Source organism: Dunckerocampus dactyliophorus, chromosome 4 (genome assembly GCF_027744805.1).
Source record: "Dunckerocampus dactyliophorus isolate RoL2022-P2 chromosome 4, RoL_Ddac_1.1, whole genome shotgun sequence".
NCBI lineage: Eukaryota > Metazoa > Chordata > Actinopteri > Syngnathiformes > Syngnathidae > Dunckerocampus > Dunckerocampus dactyliophorus.
In genome coordinates this window covers 14,988,516-15,006,475 of record NC_072822.1, presented here as the reverse complement: position 1 = coordinate 15,006,475, position 17,960 = coordinate 14,988,516, and the positions used below count along the sequence as shown (strand labels likewise).

At 38.4% G+C, this 17,960-nt stretch overlaps 1 protein-coding gene across 1 annotated transcript; it reads right to left on the bottom strand.

The window, feature by feature from the left end:
- Window positions 1-1,361: 1,361 nt before the first annotated feature.
- On the bottom strand, window positions 1,362-10,925 carry tent2 (terminal nucleotidyltransferase 2). Its single transcript, XM_054774563.1, has 15 exons — window positions 10,851-10,925; window positions 10,382-10,503; window positions 10,036-10,131; window positions 9,709-9,961; window positions 9,514-9,628; window positions 9,354-9,442; window positions 9,210-9,267; window positions 6,190-6,256; window positions 6,027-6,103; window positions 5,800-5,928; window positions 5,676-5,719; window positions 5,016-5,152; window positions 2,498-2,589; window positions 2,133-2,212; window positions 1,362-2,050 (listed from the first exon to the last, which is right to left on the bottom strand). Exons 2-15 carry the CDS (start codon window positions 10,486-10,488, stop codon window positions 1,964-1,966), a joined length of 1,431 nt encoding a protein of 476 aa, XP_054630538.1. The 5' UTR covers window positions 10,489-10,503; window positions 10,851-10,925; the 3' UTR covers window positions 1,362-1,963.
- Between the last annotated feature and the right edge of the window lie 7,035 nt (window positions 10,926-17,960).

Here is a 17,960-nt window from a genome sequence, read left to right as displayed (position 1 = left end):
ACCATATCTAACTATGGAGATATGGGGTAATAATTATAAAAGCAATCTTCACTCACTAAATGTGTACTGCAAAAAATCCATAATGCCGTGTATAGAGAACATACAAATCCTTTATTTTTAAAATCACAAATATAAAAATTTGCTGATTTAGTCCATTTTCAAATCGCTAAAATAATGCAAAAATGTCAATACTTTTCTATAAGAGAGGAGAAATATGATCTTAGGGAAAAACTAAACTTGAAACACATGCGAGAACAACACTAAAAACCCACTGCATTTGAGTATATAGATTTAAATTATGGAACGGATTGAGCAAGGAACTCAAACAATGCACCAAGATGAGCGAATTTAAAAAACAATACAAGCAGTTGATGTTTGCTAAACACAGGGCAGACGAGTCTTGAACTTGCTTTATTATGCTTGTCTCTTTTTATTTTATTTCCTTATTATTATACTGATTATATTTATCGTTCCGTTATGCTTCTATTTATTATTACTTATTATACTGAAAAAATCTTAATAATTACATCATCATTTTGTTACATTAGCTTATCATTATTCTATGTATTAAAAATTACATATGGAATGCAGGAAGTGAATAATATGTACTGCACAAGATGTGGAACAGATGCGGGGTAGGATTAAATAAGCTTTGCTTTTTCCTACTCCTTTTGGACATGTGGAACTGTGAATAGAATTATGTGATGTATTCCATTGTAACTTGCATGTACGTTCAAATAAAACTAAACCAAACCAAACCAATTGCAATAGTAACAATTTACAAGGTTGTTGTGTTGCTTTATTGTACACTACTGCAAATTGACACATTTTGGAAAGTAGATAACGTATTTTTCACCTAGAAATATCTGAAAAAAAAATCTAAAATTTGGCACCAAACAACTTCTTAAAGGAAAATGGCCTTTTTAAAAATAAAAAATATTTTGCCCATCATCCACAATCCTTACGTGAGACATGAACACATTAGTATTTCATCTTATATTCAGGGTTAGTATTTTACAATGGCCAAAAATGTTAAATACAAAACATACACATCTGATTTTAATATGAATTTGCAGGTTGGATGGAATTTCTCATTTAACACATTGAGACAGTTTTACCTCTCGAGTCTCATCCAATCCAACTGTAATTTTCTGGGTTTATTTAAGACCTTATTTTTGTCCCGTTGTACCCAACAGATGTTCTTGGGGTTGATCATGTTTTGTCCTTCACTCTTTCAAATGCTCTGTGCTGTGACTTGGTTCGCGATTCAACATTCACGGACACGCAATTTGCGTGTTTTTAAAAATACTTTTTATCCCTCCAAAAATAGGTTGTTTTTTTAAGCAGATAACACATCTAAGTTAGTGACAATTTTTAATACGGCATAATACAGTATACCTGTACATGTTCTACTATTAAAAAAGCTCCACAATTTTTTTGAAATTTATGCTTCAGATATTTATATTTATATTATAATTTATATTTCAGAACTTTGTTCGGCAGTCCTTGAAAGCACCATGTGTGCCATGACTGGTTACACTGACTCCAATAGAGATAGATAATTCCAACAGTCACTTTTATTGCAAATGTGAAGGTTTGGAGTGTTGGGAGCGGACTGTATATTAAAAATAGACATTTTTACAGGATTATATCAGTCACTTGCAGATTGGTAGACCTGGAATGCGAAACTTCTGCGAAAAATGGTAATCTACTGTATACCCTTTACCAAAGCAGAAAATCCAGTATGCATCTCATTTAATACAAACATGTCACCTGCAGTGATTTAATTTCTTACTAATCATTTAAAACACAATATAATATAAAAAGAAAGCCACTTAGGGATGTGACAGGAAGAAAAGAAAAAGCACATTTAATTAATGTTGGTAATTTTGTAACAAAACAGCATTGTGGGGTCTCTTGTAAACTTGGGAAAATGTGTGCTGAGGTAGAAGAGTCCGATAACTCATTTCCAAGATAGTTCTTTATGAATGATCTCTCGAACAGGAAGAATGCAGTTGAGGTTTTTCCCCTTCTGTAGCATGTGGAATGACTGCAAACAGATAGACAGAGGTTTGCCAGGACTATACATAAACACAGTAAAAAAAAAAAAAAAATACAATTGTTAGGCATACCTCAAGAAACTGAGATGTAATAGTATCAAATTTGGCCTGCTCATGCACTGCTCTGGCCACGTTATTCTTCTCAAACGGCTCTGAGGGAGAAAACAAACCAAAACAGAATTAAGTCAGATCCAGAAATGTTTGGATAGTGAACCAACCGCCATGTTACATGAAACCTTCAAAAGATTGTATTGCATTGCAGCCGTGACGGTTTAACAAATTTAAACAAAACTGATCAGCTTCACGCGCATTCAGGAACCTAAATGTTCACACACTAGTCCTAAGACAAAGAAGTCAACTGGTACCGTATATGTACAATATGCCTGAATGTTGTCAATATTCCCATATAAAATCTGCACTGTACACAGCATGTTTACCTTCCACACTTATGAATTTGTCTCTCCACTTGACAGCATTCTGCTTGGGAAATGCTTTGGCATCACGAACAGAGATCACCTTCTTCCTCCAACTGCAGTACAGAGGACAAGAAATGTCATTATTCACAATTTCTTCTGTAATGAACATCCTCAGTCTAAACTGTGCAGATAGTGATGCTGATCTTATTAGATAGTGGCTGTGTACCTAATGTTGTGGCCAGTGAAAGTGCAACCTACTCCAGTGTTTAACAGAGCTCAATTTTTCCAGGCAGAAATGACAGGAACTTCACAGAGCTTCCTTACGTCACAATTTTCATTTTCTACATAATTTTTTAAAAGTTATAGTTGGCCTCAAGAATATTTATGCTGATGGAGTCGGTGATGAATCATCCTTATGCATGATTCATATTTCAATGACATCTTAATTTATTCCATAATGCATAATAATAAACATGGTCTATTGAAAAAGTGTGGCAAAAACAACCATAACAATGCCTCTACATCAGGGGTCACCAAGGTTTGTTCTTGTGAGAGCTACTTTTAGAAAATGAAAATGGCCCCGAGCTACTCATTTTTATAGAAATGATGTTCATACCTTATTTCAACCCAAACAGATCCAATATGCTGTTTTACCACAACTCACATTTTATGTTGCAGAATACTTTTCTTTCTAGTGTTCTCACATTATTAACTGAAAACCTGAATGAAAAGCAGGCTTGCGGGCACCTCATGTGGTCGTGGGGGGCTACCTGGTGCCCACGGGCACCACGTTGGTGACCCCTGCTCTACACTATATTTATAACAGCCTGGGGTGTTTATTTAGTAGAATGCAGAGAGCACACAGATAAGATGTTTCTTAGAGAGAAGACCTTCTTTGTATTCAGGCATTTCTGTCAAGGCTGTCAAAAAGCGAGTTAACGGCGGGAACTAACGTATTTCATTAATTACATTACATTTTTTAGCGTCATTAATTGATGCGCATCATGCCAAGCCACATCTCACTGTTAAGACGGCAGACGGAGCCACAATAGCGTCCCCACAGAGTCAAGTCTGTCCGTCTTTTATAACTTTATTCTGACCTGAACACATCAACAGCAGTGCAATTCTAACAACATATATGCATCCCCAACTCACAAACACGTCTCTAGTCAGCTCGTCCTGGGATCGACACTTCCTCATTGTCACTAGACGAATGCGATTCACTGACACTCCGAAAATCACGTCTTTATTATGCATGCATGTGAGATCTAAATAAACAGTAAGACAAAGACAAACAGTAAGTGGATATTCTCATCACACACTAACGTAACTCTTACTGCAGAAGTACAATTCGCTGCATTGAAGTATGCTCGGAAATCCCAGAAAATACATCTACACTCAAAACATGTGAATTCAACTTAAATTACGCGGTGTCTTTGAATGCAATCCTTCATGGCTCATAATTTTGCAGTTAAAGTGTGATTCAAATATTCTGCTACTATTAAAGAGACCATTGTTAAGACAAATACATTGACATGTGTGGTGTCTTCTAGCTCGATTTACATTTTCAGTTCATTTGGAGCCGTTTATACACACAAATACGACTCTAAATTGTCCATAGATATGAATGTGAGTGTGAATGGTTGTTTGTCTATGTGCGCCCTGCGATTGGCTGGCGACCAGTTCAGGGTGTACCCCGCCTGTTGCCCGAAGTCAGCTGGGATAGACTCCAGCATACCCCTGCGACCCTAAAGAGGAGAAGTGGCATAGAAAATGGATGGATGGAATACACACAAATATATATAATTGTGTCCTGTCCATTTATCGTTCTGTTAAAAAACTGTGATTAATTTGAGTAAAAATTTTAATAATTTGACAGCTCAAATTTTTCATCATCTATATTTTATGTTACCATTTTCCCACAAATAATGATACGCAACTACGATAAAAGGCTGTTTTTCATTTTCAGGTCGGTGTTAAAATGTATAGTATCATGACTTGACTGTAAACCTCAGCTTTACAGATGCCATGTCTGCTCTGGAGGTGGTGTGTTGTGGTAGAGAAGCGGTTGCTGATGTCATTCAGTAAAGGTTATTACAGCCACCTGGCTGCAACACCTGTTATTTTTAGTTATTCTCCATTAATTTGACATTACAGTATTTGCTCAGTTAATAGGGTATACTGTGTTAAGTAAAAGTAGTGTCAGCCTAAATTACAGGGCAACAGCAAAAACGACTTGAATGTGCAAAAGGACTCAACATACAGGACATATTGAGTGCTCCACACAATAACACAAATCAAGTCAAATGAAGCTTGGCCACTAAGTCCAGAATGTGCCATGTTACCAACATCCCACTTCATACCATGTCAGGTTAGTGCTGCGTAAGGCCGAAGGTCACACCTGCCACTGGCACTCAAGGAGAAACATGAGTGCAGTAAGGAGGAAGAGGAAGGAGGGACAGGGGCAGTTGGCAAGAGGACTGGAAGACAACCAGCAGGGGAAAGGACAAGGGACAACAAAAGCAAGTGAAGCACAAACCTGAATTCTGTGGCATAATATCGGAGAAATCCCAGAAGCAGTGTTCCCAGAGACGAATTGTTTTGGGAGTTGTAGGGGGGGATGTTTTTGGCTCCCTCAGGGATCATGTCGATCTCCAAAGACGGATCAAAACACTCCTAAAAATCAAGACAAAAGACAGATTGGTAGCTCTGTACTGTGCAGTATGTCCATTTTAAAAAGTCAACACATGTGTGTTTGAAAGTATATATACTGGTACTAGCATTGTGCAAGTCTTAGGCCACCATTGGATATTTAGTTTGAGCAATAATTTGCTCACCACATACACTAATAGGGCCCTATGAAATCAGTTTTATTTTTTCCCCAAATTCTTTTTTTTTTTTTTTTTTTAGAATTATGTTTTTTTACCTATTACACTTCACTTTTACACAACAGTTTGTGCTTTTGGGGTTAGTGAATAAAATGTACATGAATTAAATGCAAAAATCCTCAACAATAATTTGTAGGACCATTATCGTCCAGCAAAATTTGTTATTGTGACAAGGCCTACTTCATACCATAGTAACTCAAACAGTTACATTTTGCTTAAAGTTGAGCCAAAATCTAGGCATTAATATCTATTTAGTAAAAGAGACTAACAACTAGAAGAGCATGAAACAGTCAATAAAAACGTGCACTTACTGGGTAGTCCCTCTGTAGTGAAGGAAGGACTGGTTCTTTGAGGGCTGTGATGGCAAATAATCATAAAACATTTAATAAAAAATAAGGATAAATATGTATTTTGCTGGCCTGTGCATGTACTGACTCTGAAGATAATGCAGCACCATCAGCACCAGTGTGTAGCTGCTTAGCGTTCCTCGACTGGCATCGTTGATTTGATGATGCCGGGCCCACTTCTTGATAACAAGGATGAGGGGTCGTATCCTGGGGTCAGCTGACACACAGAGGACCACATGACCAAACACATTAAGCTTTCATGTAACTGTTGGGACTGCTGAATTCTGAACTGAGAGCAGAATTTAAGACAATTACCGTAAGCGTAACTCCTCAGGAGAAAGGTGTTCCGGATGCCCACTGTGTTGTTGACATTCAGGTCAAACTCCAAGTTGCTAAAAAAAGAGACACGTAAATTCCATCTTAGATCAGATCGGGTGGGGAAAGGGGTGTTCAGTGACAAGTTTTGCTCCTACCTTACCTGCCTTTCTCTCGGAATCGGAGGATCGGCACTTTGGCTCGGATCAGTTGGGGTTGCTCTACATAAGCTATCAACAAATAAAAGATTAATTTGTGGTAATTTTAAGTCTCACTTATTCAAAATCGATTTTGTGTAAACTGAGGACATCGCACCAGCATGATGTGTGGAAATCAGATGTGTAATACTACTATAACACTAAAGACATACAATTTGAAATAAAATCTGAAATATAAGCAAGAATCAAGTCAACAAATAATACAAAATTTACATAAACGTTGGAATATTCAGGAAAATTTTTTGTAAATTTTCATGAGGTAATCTCTGAAAAAAATGAGTTTCATGTTAATAAATGCGTAACAAACATATAACATATAGAGTTGCAACAATTAATCGATGGTTAATGGATTGCACAATTAATTAACAACTACTTTGGTAATCGATTAACCGTTTTTGATTGAAATATGTAAATATCCTCTGATTTCAGCCTCTCAAATGTGAATACAGTCAAACTTGTCTATAGCAGCCACTAGAGGGAGTCTGCACGAGTGGCCGCTATAGACAGGTGGCCTCTATAGACAGGTTGGCGTCCAGTTTGAATGTTGATCAGTAGAGGGGAAAAAAAGGGAAAAAAAAATAATAATAATGTTGACCAGTAGAGCGGACTGCGGATAAAAGTTGTACAGCACTACTAGGCTTGTTATTACCATGGTTCATGGTTTTAATTCATCCTGAACATGCATATGAGTCTAACAGTAGCACATCACGTAGTAAAATTCACAATTTTGCATGTCCAAAAAGGAGTAGGAAGAAGCAAGGCTTATTTAATCCTACCCCTCATCAGTTTCACATCAGTTGCGATACATTTATTCACCTCTTGTTCTTCCAAGTGTACTTTGTAGGTCTACATGACAATGTAGTGCAATCATAGCCAACGTTTTTACTTACTAAAAGGAAGCTAGAGGCTTAATAATAACCGATAGAATATATCCACGACCCACAGAACAAAGCTGTGCTAGTAATGTCTTACGCTTGTTTTTTATATTTTACTTTTTATACGGCAGTGTTATTACAGCTTTAGTTCATCAGGAAGTGACGGGAAGTGACGGTGGGCGTCCCGAGCAGGAGAGCTAGGCTCAGTGCTAGCTGTGAGTTTCGAGAGAGTTGTGAAGTGTGTTTATGTTGGCGTGGATGTAAAGTCCTGCAGTGTTCTCCGCTGTTAATAAAGCCATTAAAGTGCATCGGCGACATGAGTCTCTCCTTTCCCACAACAAGCGGCATTACAGTATTGACCAGTGCACACCAGGAAATAAATGGTGTCACTTGTTTCAGGCATTGCCTGAACAGCTATGTAGTGGGGCTTGTTTAACCTTTGCCTTGTGGGCAAGCAGGAAGGAGAGACGATGCTGAGAGATGTGTGTGTGTTCTGAGCTGCTGTCTGGTGGCCGTGTTCAATAAATAAAGTTGGCAGAAGCAACAGTAGAAGTTTCCTTCTTTGCTTCGGAGCTGAATAACACTGACAAGTTAACAGACTAGTAGTGAACGGAAAAGAAGACGGCTTTCTTTGTGTCGAATACAGAAGATGAGGACTTTGATGGATTTGTGGATGAGGATTGATCAAAAATAACGTGAGTACATTCTAAAATACTTCAATTAAGTACAACCGAACTCAGTTTTGCTCCCGGTGCCGCATGCATGCTAGCGTATGTTTTTTTTGTTTGTTTGGTTTTTTTTAAATTGTAGCATCGCTGGGAGCACGTCCTGTTCCCAGCCTACTTTGCGGTAATGTTTTGGTGCAAATGCTCTTAAAGTTACATGTTTGACCAGGAAATAGCAAGCTCAAAAGAAGACGGCTTTTTTATGTGGAACAACTGACAGTTTGTGTGGATCTTGTGAATGATTGTGACTGAGCTAGGACTCAGTAATTAAAGTCTACACACGATGGCTTCATTGATTGAAAAACGAAACTTTTTCGTGCATGAAGCTTCTACTTGAGTCGGTAATTTGGCCGCTATATGCGGTCAGATATTGACCAAGGGAGACAAAATGGGTGGCCGCTGGCCGCGTTGGACAGGTGACTGCTATACACAGGGTCTATAACATGTAAATTTGCTGCGGGGGATTTTTCAGCGGCTGCTATAGGCAGGTGGCCGTTCTATAAAAGGTGGCCGCTAAGACAGGTTTGACTGTATTCACACATATCAGCTTTGACTTTGGAAAACAGTGATGGGCATTTTTGCCTCTTCTGATATGTTGCGGACCCAACCACTGACTGTAGGTGTTTGCTTCATATTAATTTGGTCCATGTATGGCCTAACCGATTACTCCATCCATTTTCTATACCGCTTCTTCCTCATTAGGGTCGCGGGGGCATGCTGGAGCCTATCCCAGCTGACTTCGAGTGATTACTCCATTAATTGAAATAACAAGGTTCAGATTAATCGACTAAAAAAATGATCATGATTGTATTTTTGTGTACATGTATTGTTTTACTGAATCCATTTGACAAACATTTAGATTTTTTTTTATTGCTAAACATTATTTTAACAGAGTATTCAAGCAGCAACCTGATGTTTGTACACTCATTTACTCTGTCAAATCTTCTATTTCTGAATAAAGAGGCGGAAATAAAAAATGGGTGTTGTTTTTTAATCCCATTCATCATTCATAGTTGCAGCTCTAATTTTAAACATACCTGCATTAAGATAAGGACTGTTGAAAATCTTGCCCAGTTACACTCATGTAACTCTCGTTTGTCAAACAGTCAATGTTTTGGCATATTGCACAACTATTTTGTGAGACGACTACTTGATTACCATAAATTTACAGCTTTTACATAATTATGCTTCTTTTAAAGGTGACCCTAATACTCCTTTGCAGTTTGGTAACACATTGATTATAAGCAACACAGCTAAACAACTTATATTTTATTGATATCAAATAAGTAGGACTGCTCTGGCAATAATTTAGTAAAAAATAAAAATGGTTGGTTTGTTTTGTTTTGTTTTTTTTTTTTTACTTACACAATGACTTCATCATCCTTTTGAGGGCAGAAAGTACAGTGACTGGATGTGTAGTTTTCTGCAAGAAGAAGCCATGTAACTATGAGAGTAAATCTGCAGCAGGACATTAAAAAAAAGGTGAAAAAGCTGAATTGAGACATTTACATTTTCATGGAGGACATAACACAAATCAGCGTCACTGCTCCGGCTGGCTAACCCACTCATGGTGGACCCTGTCATGTACAGTCGCCCCGCTGTGACAAAAGAACAGCTGTGATGAAAAGAGCAAAACAATGTACAGTATGAAAAAGTAATTCATACACACCTTCAAAGACACGCAGCATGTCTTGCTGCAGCCAACTACGGCACATCTCCTTGCGTAGTAAATCAGAAGGCTGCTGCTGGCACGCCTCAAACAGCTCCACCATCTGAGCGCTCACCTGAGGGCACGATCACGTGCAAACACAACCCATGAATACGCTGTCATAATAATACAGTACATGGTGCTGTTTGATGTTACCTTATCTTTAGCATAGACCTGCAGGTCCACGGAGCCATCAGAGGTTGCAGGCATATTAGTGTGCACATGGGAGTAAGGGCTGGGTTGGGGATGACCAAAAACAGTGATAGGTGATCTTGAGGAACCTGCCGGAACTTGGTCAGGACTATAAGGAGGAGGCAGGGGCTGATTGGGAGGATACGGCATGAAGGAGGATGAGTCATCATTACGAAAGCGCTTTAAAACAGGGGACCTGTAGTCCTCATTCTTCCTCCTGGAAAAAAAACACATTTGAGATTTTAAACTGTTTCTATAATAATCAGAGAGCTTAAAAACAAATAGACATACTTGCGCCAACCGTTCATGTGTGGAGGTGGAAGAGGGGGCGATGGACCTGGGGTCCACTCATAAGTGGGCAACCTTTCATGTGCAGGAACACTACAGCTGTTAACAAATTGTCAACGTTAACAAATTGAACAAATAGTCAAAGATTATTTTTTCCACGTAAAATCAACCCAATCATTGAAAAAAAAAGTGTTGCAAAATAATATTGAGTTATATAATAACACATAAACATATTCTGTATGCAAAATGACATAAAGAGGGAATAATACGGCAAAAATAGTCTATGGTTGCAACCCGCCATTAAACTAAAAGAAGAAGAAGAAGAAAAATAGTCTATATGCACGCTTACCTTCTATGCTGGTAAACAAAGTGGGGTCCCATGGGAGCGGATGGTTGTCTATGGGGCCCAGGGCTGAAGCCTGGGTGCCCCCTCGGTGGCGCGCGGTGAGGGAACATGCCTCGTCAACGCCACTGAAACAGGAGAAAAAAAAAAGAAGTAAACAAACAAAATAGGACAAACGTGTTTGATACGTGCTCAATGAACAATAAGGATAGGGAAAGTAGTGCTCGAAGCTTCTAAGAATCACAAACTTAGCCTAAAGAGGAAGCAAAGCGCCTCAAGCTAACACATGCTAGCGTCCGTCAGCTAGCTGCTCAAGCTAACAATCGCTATATCCTGTCAACTAGTGCTTCAATCGATCATTCAAACATAGTAAACAAAACAATAGTATATCCGGATGAAACGTATTGTTTCGCAGACACTGCAGAAACTTTATCAGCCACTGTTCACGATTTTAAAAACTATCATCAAGACTTACCATGTTGAAATGTAAATAGCATTGAGGAATATACTTCCTGTTCACGTTTGTTACGTCATAGTTCATTTTAATTTAAAGGGGACGTAGCAACTTTTAGACGTCAAGGAACAAGAAACTGAGCATCTTTTATGATATGATATTTTACGGCTTCATATTTTTGCTCCAAAGTTAAGTAAAGACAATACTCAGTTTGTTGAAGATTTGCAAAGAACGTTAACTCAATGGTTAATGAAGTGTGTATTTAAATAAGAATACTAACATTAGAAAGCACAAACTATGTGTGAAGTTTCTTAACACATGGGATGATTCAGCAGGCATACAGGCCAACCACAACAACAACAAAACAGAATGACAGTTTTCTAATATCCACCCAAACAAGAGCATTTGTGTTCATTGCAGCATAAATAATACATAAATAAATGCACATCTTCATTAAATGTGCTATTTATGTGTATTTAGGCCTTCCATCTTCCCAAAATAGAAGATGATGATGTTGTGAAGATGAAGCATGTCCTTAGTCCTTCTGAGTCCATGTGTGCTGTCTCTGGACTGTCCTGTCCAGGGGCCCACAGTCCAATTGTACCATCCATGTACGAGTCTCTGAGTCCATTCCAAAGTGTAGGGGTCTCTGAACAGCTCCAGAGGTTACTCTAAAAAAGAAGACAAAACTGCGGCGAGTATTTTTGAAAAATATGTCTGATACACTATGTGTCTGTAAACACTCCTGTCTATTTGTGATTTAGGTCAGACATGTCCAAAACCTAGTTCTGAAATCCAATCAGAAGCAGCGCATTTGATTCTCCAATGGTTCTCCTTTATTATGCATTACAATTATAATTTTCTATTTTATTATCCTTTTTTTTTCCAATTTCAATTTATGATTTGTAACTTTCCATGTCCCCCGTTATACCCATTTCAACTTCTACTCCAGAGTTTGGACACCTCTGCACTAGGCCACCTCCACTGAACCATTTTAAAGGAAATAAATCAGCATGTATGAATACATGAATTGCAGAAAATAACAAAGTTAATGACAAATACAGTGATACAGTCAACATGAATGATGATAATTCTGATGTCCGCACTTGTGAGAAAAGTGAATATCCCACACAGTGATCGACCTAGGGCCACCAATATTTGTACTATCAAAGCCCTTGGTCATTGCTAGTGTCCATAACCTGGTCAGTCCCTTCTTCTTCTTGATCCCAAACATCCTCTTGGAGTTCTGCCTCTTTGGTTCTCTCTTCAGGCACTCCAGAGCCTTCGGCATTCTGGCCTTGAGCGTGTGGTACCTCTTCAATTAATGTTTTGACTCAGTGTGATAAATGCCGTTACATCAATGAGGCTTTGACCTGGACTGTTGTCCCTGTACTGCGGGCCACTTCAAATAAACCTTCACTGTGTTCGTTAATACAGTCCTTCCATGAACATTTTCTCCAGGCTTCACAGCGCTCAGTGTTCAACAACATGGTATATATGATTCTGTATATTTGATAAGCACATAAAATGTCTTCTTAAAAAATACTGAAGCTGTGATTAAACACCAAAAATTAAGTCACTTCCAAAAGTCACAGCCCAACTGTAGTGTATTTAACTATGGTATTTCAATATGCATTCATGTTGTCTTCCAATGGGACAGGTTCTGGCCCTTTTTTGGTTGAACATAAACAGTGTATTGGCATTTGTCTGCCTGTGACCAATTCATGTGGCACCATACTCAAATCGTGAAATCCATACGAACAACATGCCATCAGCGAACGCGGAAGCGCTGCTAACAAATTCAGAATCATGTAGTGGACAATTTTAATGATCATATTCTCAAAACCCATTCATATTTGACAATTCACTTAACTTCTCAGATGTTGTTTAATGTCCAATTTTATAGACTTAATTTTACCATCCACCAATTATTTCAAATTTTCTGATTATATCAGATCTGAAGTTCCTGAACATCTTTCCGCTTAGTAAGAAAACCTGTTCATTGAAACTAAAATGTATCTTCATCTCTGTTTGGGGTTAGAATGTAACCTGCAGTAACTGTCCTGTTTCTCTTCACATAATTGTTTTATTTTATTTTATGAACTGCCAGCATCTAACTTAACACTATTTTTTTACTGGTTTAGCTGTTCGCCTCGAAGGGGATGCTGTCGAGAACTTGTCCCCCAGGGTCCTGAACCCGTAAGTCTCACTAACACGCATTTGATTCAAGATTCAAGATTCAAGAGTTTTATTGTCATATGCATAGTAAAACAGGCAGTTATACTATGCAATGAAATTCTTATTCTGTTCATTCTCCCAAGAAAAGAAAGAAAACACAAGAAAGAATAAAACATAAGAAACATATATACCAATAAATTAAGCAACAACAGAAGCTCACATAATCGCAAATTATTGACTAACTGTAAAGCACTCTATGCAGCTTCTCAACTTTTCATTAGTCACAACCAACTCCTCATCTTCACCAGCTCATGCACATACAGAGAATGCATTCAGCACTTTCCTCCCACACACACACATGCACGCACGCACGCACGCACGCACAGAGCACTCTCTTTTTTGACATGCACTTTCATGCCGCATTTCACACCACTTTCTTTTTCCCAACAACAGGCAACATCAGCTCAAATATCACACACAGCACATTCCGAAACATAACAACTAAGATTCATGCACAAGACGTAAGTAAGGAATGCCATTTCCTGAACAATACACTTCGAACACTGAGTCATGCAACAGACACTTCTAATGACTAACAAAAGCATTTTCCTTTCATTAATAATCCTTAATTCACAATCCACATCATGCACAGAGCAACACACACAACTTCACACAAACATGTAGCTACCATTCATTCCAAGACAACAAACAATTATACTCTTTTAAGCCCTATCATATTTTCTCAATTTGATTCTTCTCATGAGCTTAATTAAATTTAACTAATGTAATTTTTCAGCATAAATATATTTTCATATAAACTTCTTATAGGTATCCTCCGCTCCTAATGTGCTATTTAACTCTAAAATGTTATCTGGCCTATTCATTATTTTAGTTCAGTATAACCCCCCCAAATTTTGACATATGCATTTCAATTTATTTAACTTGACGTACGGGTCCATGTCTTCACTGGAAGTCAGGGCACTTTTCTTTTCATGGCATGCACAATAAACGGCTTCTGATCATGTTACTTTCTCTTAAGCTCGCCCATTGAGTCTTAAACCTTTTTAAGAACTTCGCAACGCTCGTCTAAATTTACAAAACAAAATATTTCGGTGAAATTACAGTAACGATGTAATCTGGGACTGGTCGGGGATCGAACCCGTTTTTTCCAGCTTATCCAGAACAATGCAGAACCACCCAGCTTGGCTGTGTACCAAGACCATGAGCCCCCAGTCTCATCTAGGACATCTTGTACACCTTCTTTTTCTTCCGTCTATTGTTTCCTGTGTCCAATATAACACGGTGCTATAGATGCTCTATTTTTTTATTCTTTTCTATTGCATTTTCTGTAAACTCCGGGATCCTCTTGTTTATTTTTTCCTGTTGAATTTTCTATCCTGTGCAGCCATATCCCATTTCTTCTTTTCTCTTCATCTCATTTCTCTTATGCCAATATGCCCGCTGGTTCGAACCTGGCCGGGTTTTCATGCCAATTAGACTAACATCAGACTATACTATACTGTCTCTCAACGGTGTGAAAGCACTCACCTTTTTAGTTTGCTGGGAGAGAGAGAGAGCTGGTCCAATAAGAGGCCGCACAGCTGAGGACTCCGGCACAAGGAAATTGCTGTTGTGTCCATGAAGCAGAATCCGATGAGGCAAACCAGTTAAACAAAGAGAACTTTACAACCAGCAAGCATCGTGAACAGTTTGGCCGCCCTGTGAGAAGGCTAGGTCAGATCAGAAGCACTTCCAACGAGAATTGGGCACACAGTCAGCCTTATAGGATTTGCAAACCATTACGTCAACCTGTTGTCTCGAGGGTTGGCTCTTTCCTTACATGGTCAAGACATATGTTGCTTTGACACTGACTAATGATTGTCACATCTATTAAATCATGGTGCCAAACAGTCCACCATCTTTGAGACCATGGGCTTCTTCCCAAACATTGGCTGCATCTGGAAAAAGGTGCAAGGGTCTCACTAAGATCCTTTGGAAGGTCTGGTTTGACCCACTCCCAGTGACCATTCTGTATGTCTGTATGTGAGGTTTTATTACCCTTGATTTACTCTTCTGTCTAACCAGTCCAAACTGGTATACTATTGTTTACTATTCAGCTGCTGGTCGGATTCTCGTCACCAGAGCCTCACCTTCCTGGAACACATGCGGAGACATATACACTAAGATATGCCATTTTACATATTACCTTATCAGATACAGGTACTACACTATCCCTCCGTAATTCCAAATTACACTTTTTTCACCCAAAATATATAAGAACACCACCACTGAATACTCCAACTGCACACCTTCTGTGGTCTATAGCATTAGTAATTTCATCCGTGATTTCAATCAGTGCCATAGAAGTTGAAATGTTAGCTCTATATCCATATTGACTACCTGCTAGTAATTCATTCTTATTAATACATTTGTCTAACCTGTTAGCTTCTCGATAATTTTAGAAAATTGGGGTAATAAGGAAACTAGTCGGTAATTTGTAAATTGATGTTTATCTCCATGTTTATCACCCTTTTTGAAAATTGGAACCACTTTTGCTATTTTCATTTTGTTTGGAAATTTTCCAGTCTGAAATGATAAGTTACTGTTTTGTTGTTTTTGCTTTAACATTTTTGACAATGTCAGTGATTTCCTTTTTAGTTACATCAGTGAGAAACATGGAATTGAAATTCCTATCTATGGTTTCATTCCATTCGTCCATTGTCCAGAATTTTGGAATTTCTTCTTCCAGTTTTGGTCCAATATTTACTAAGTAATTGTTAAACCTCATTCATATCATCCTTATTAGTGTTTCCAACCATAAACACATAAAAACAAATGTTTCAGATCATCAAACAAATTTAAATACTAGTCAATGACAACACAACTGAACACTAACTGCAGTTTTTAAATGAAACTTTTTGCTATTAAGGGAGAAAAAAAATCCAAACCTACATAGGCCTGTGTGAAAAATGATTGCCCCCTAAACCTAATAACTGGTTGGGGCACCCTCGGCAGCAACAATTGTAATCAAGCGTTTGCGATAACTTGCCATGAGTCTCTTACAGCACTGTGGAGGAACTCATCTTTGCAGAATTGTTGTAATTCAGCCACGTTGGAGGGTTTTCCAGCATGAACCACTTTTTTAAGGTCATACCACAGCATCTCAATAGGATTCAGGTCAGGACTTTGACTAGGCCGCTCCAAAGTCTTCATTTTGTTTTTCTTCAGCCATTCAGAGGTGGACTTGCTAGTGTGTTTTGGATCATTGTCCTGCTGTAGAACCCATGTTGGTTTCAGCTTGAGGTCATGAACAGATGGCTGGACATTCTCCTTCAGGATTTTTTGGTAGACAGCAGAATTCATGGTTCCATTTATCACAGCAAGTCTTCCAGTCCAGGTCCTGAAGCAGCAAAACAGCCCCAGACCATCACACTACCGCCACCATATTTTACTGTTGGTATGATGTTCTTTTTCTGAAATGCGGCGGTACATTTACGCCAGATGTAATGGGACACAAACCTTCCAAAAAGTTCAAATTTTTTCTCGTCAGACTACAGAATATTTTCCCAAAGGTCTTGGGGATCATCAAGATGTTTTCTGCGTTGAGACGAGCCTTAATGTTCTTATGTTCTTTCAGCAGTGGTGTTTTGTCTTGGAACTCTGCCATGCAGGCCGTTGCTGCCCAGTGTCTTTCTTATGGTGGAGTCGTGAACACTGACCTTAACTGAGGCAAGTGAGGCCTGCAGTTCTTTCGATGTTGTTGTGGGGTCTTTTGTGACTTCTTGACTGAGTCGTCGCTGTGCTCTTGGGGTCATTTTGGTTGGTCGGCCACTCCTGGGAATGTTCACAACTGTTCCATGTTTTCGCCATTTGTGGATAATGGCTGTCACTGTAGTTCGCTGGAGTCCCGAAGCTTTAGCAATGCCTTTATAACCGTTTCCAGGCTGATAGATCTCAATTAATCTTAGTTATGTTTTAACAGGGGGGGCAATGACTTTTTCACACAGAGTCATGTAGGTTTGGATGTTTTTTCTCTTTTCATAATAAAAAGTTTCATTTAAAAACAGAATTTTCTGTTCAGTTGTGTCATCATTGACTGATATTCACATTTTTTTGATGATCTGAAACATTTACGTAGCTGTGACAAACAAGCAAAAAAATAAGAAATCAGAAGGGGGGCAAACACTTTTTCACACCACTGTATGTTACTAATAGTGCTTTCAGAAAACAAATTGTACAAATGCACAACAAACAGTAGAAGCTATCCAAAATTAGCAATCATGCCTGAGCAGGAAGAGAACAGGATATAGTATGTTCCAACGCACTACCTAACCATGACAGACAGCACCTTTAACAGCACCTTTAAGAATTACATTTTGCCATCAACTTTGACAAATATGACAAATCACATTTGGTACAAACCAAGATAATTGACAAATTGTATGTGTTAAAATATCAAAGCTTTTATAACAGTTTTATAAGAGTATGACATGCCAGTAGGTAAATCGCAGTGAGCTCAATTACACATTTGTCCCTCTGTGAGGCACTGCAAACCTATCATTTTATGTGTGCTTGTTGAAAGGTTGAGCTCGGTGTATTTTTTTTTAGTAAGTTAAGTCTGCAGTTTTTTTCACGAAGGAATTTTCACCTCATTTAGCTCAAATATTAAAGAGTCCCTGAAATGTCCCTTGTTATGCAAAATTACTTTATAGATCATGCTATAACAGAAGCATGCGTTCCTGAAGCATGTTCAGGAGAAACATGACAAATATCTGTCATCTCTTGAGAGATGAGGCACTAAAATGATTGTTTCGTTTTGAAGTTCCTGGTTTTCATGATGTCATGAAAGAAAACCCTCCTTCCTCATGCACATGATACCGCTTTTGACCCACTCCTGTGTATACACTCACCACTTCAAGTAAAAACAAAAACAAAAGCTGGCTTCGCTCCACA

What these genes read in the sequence shown, in the direction of transcription:
- tent2 (XM_054774563.1), bottom strand. Translation starts at nt 10,488, where the DNA reads ATGTTCCCTCACCGCGCGCCACCGAGGGGGCACCCAGGCTTCAGCCCT. An exon ending in CATGCTGCGTGTCTTTGAAG is followed by an intron (nt 9,443 to 9,513) that starts GTGTGTATGAAT and finishes CTTTTGTCACAG; the next exon opens with CGGGGCGACTGTACATGACA. An exon ending in AAGGATGATGAAGTCATTGT is followed by an intron (nt 6,257 to 9,209) that starts GTAAGTAAAAAA and finishes ATTTGTTGATAG; the next exon opens with CTTATGTAGAGCAACCCCAA.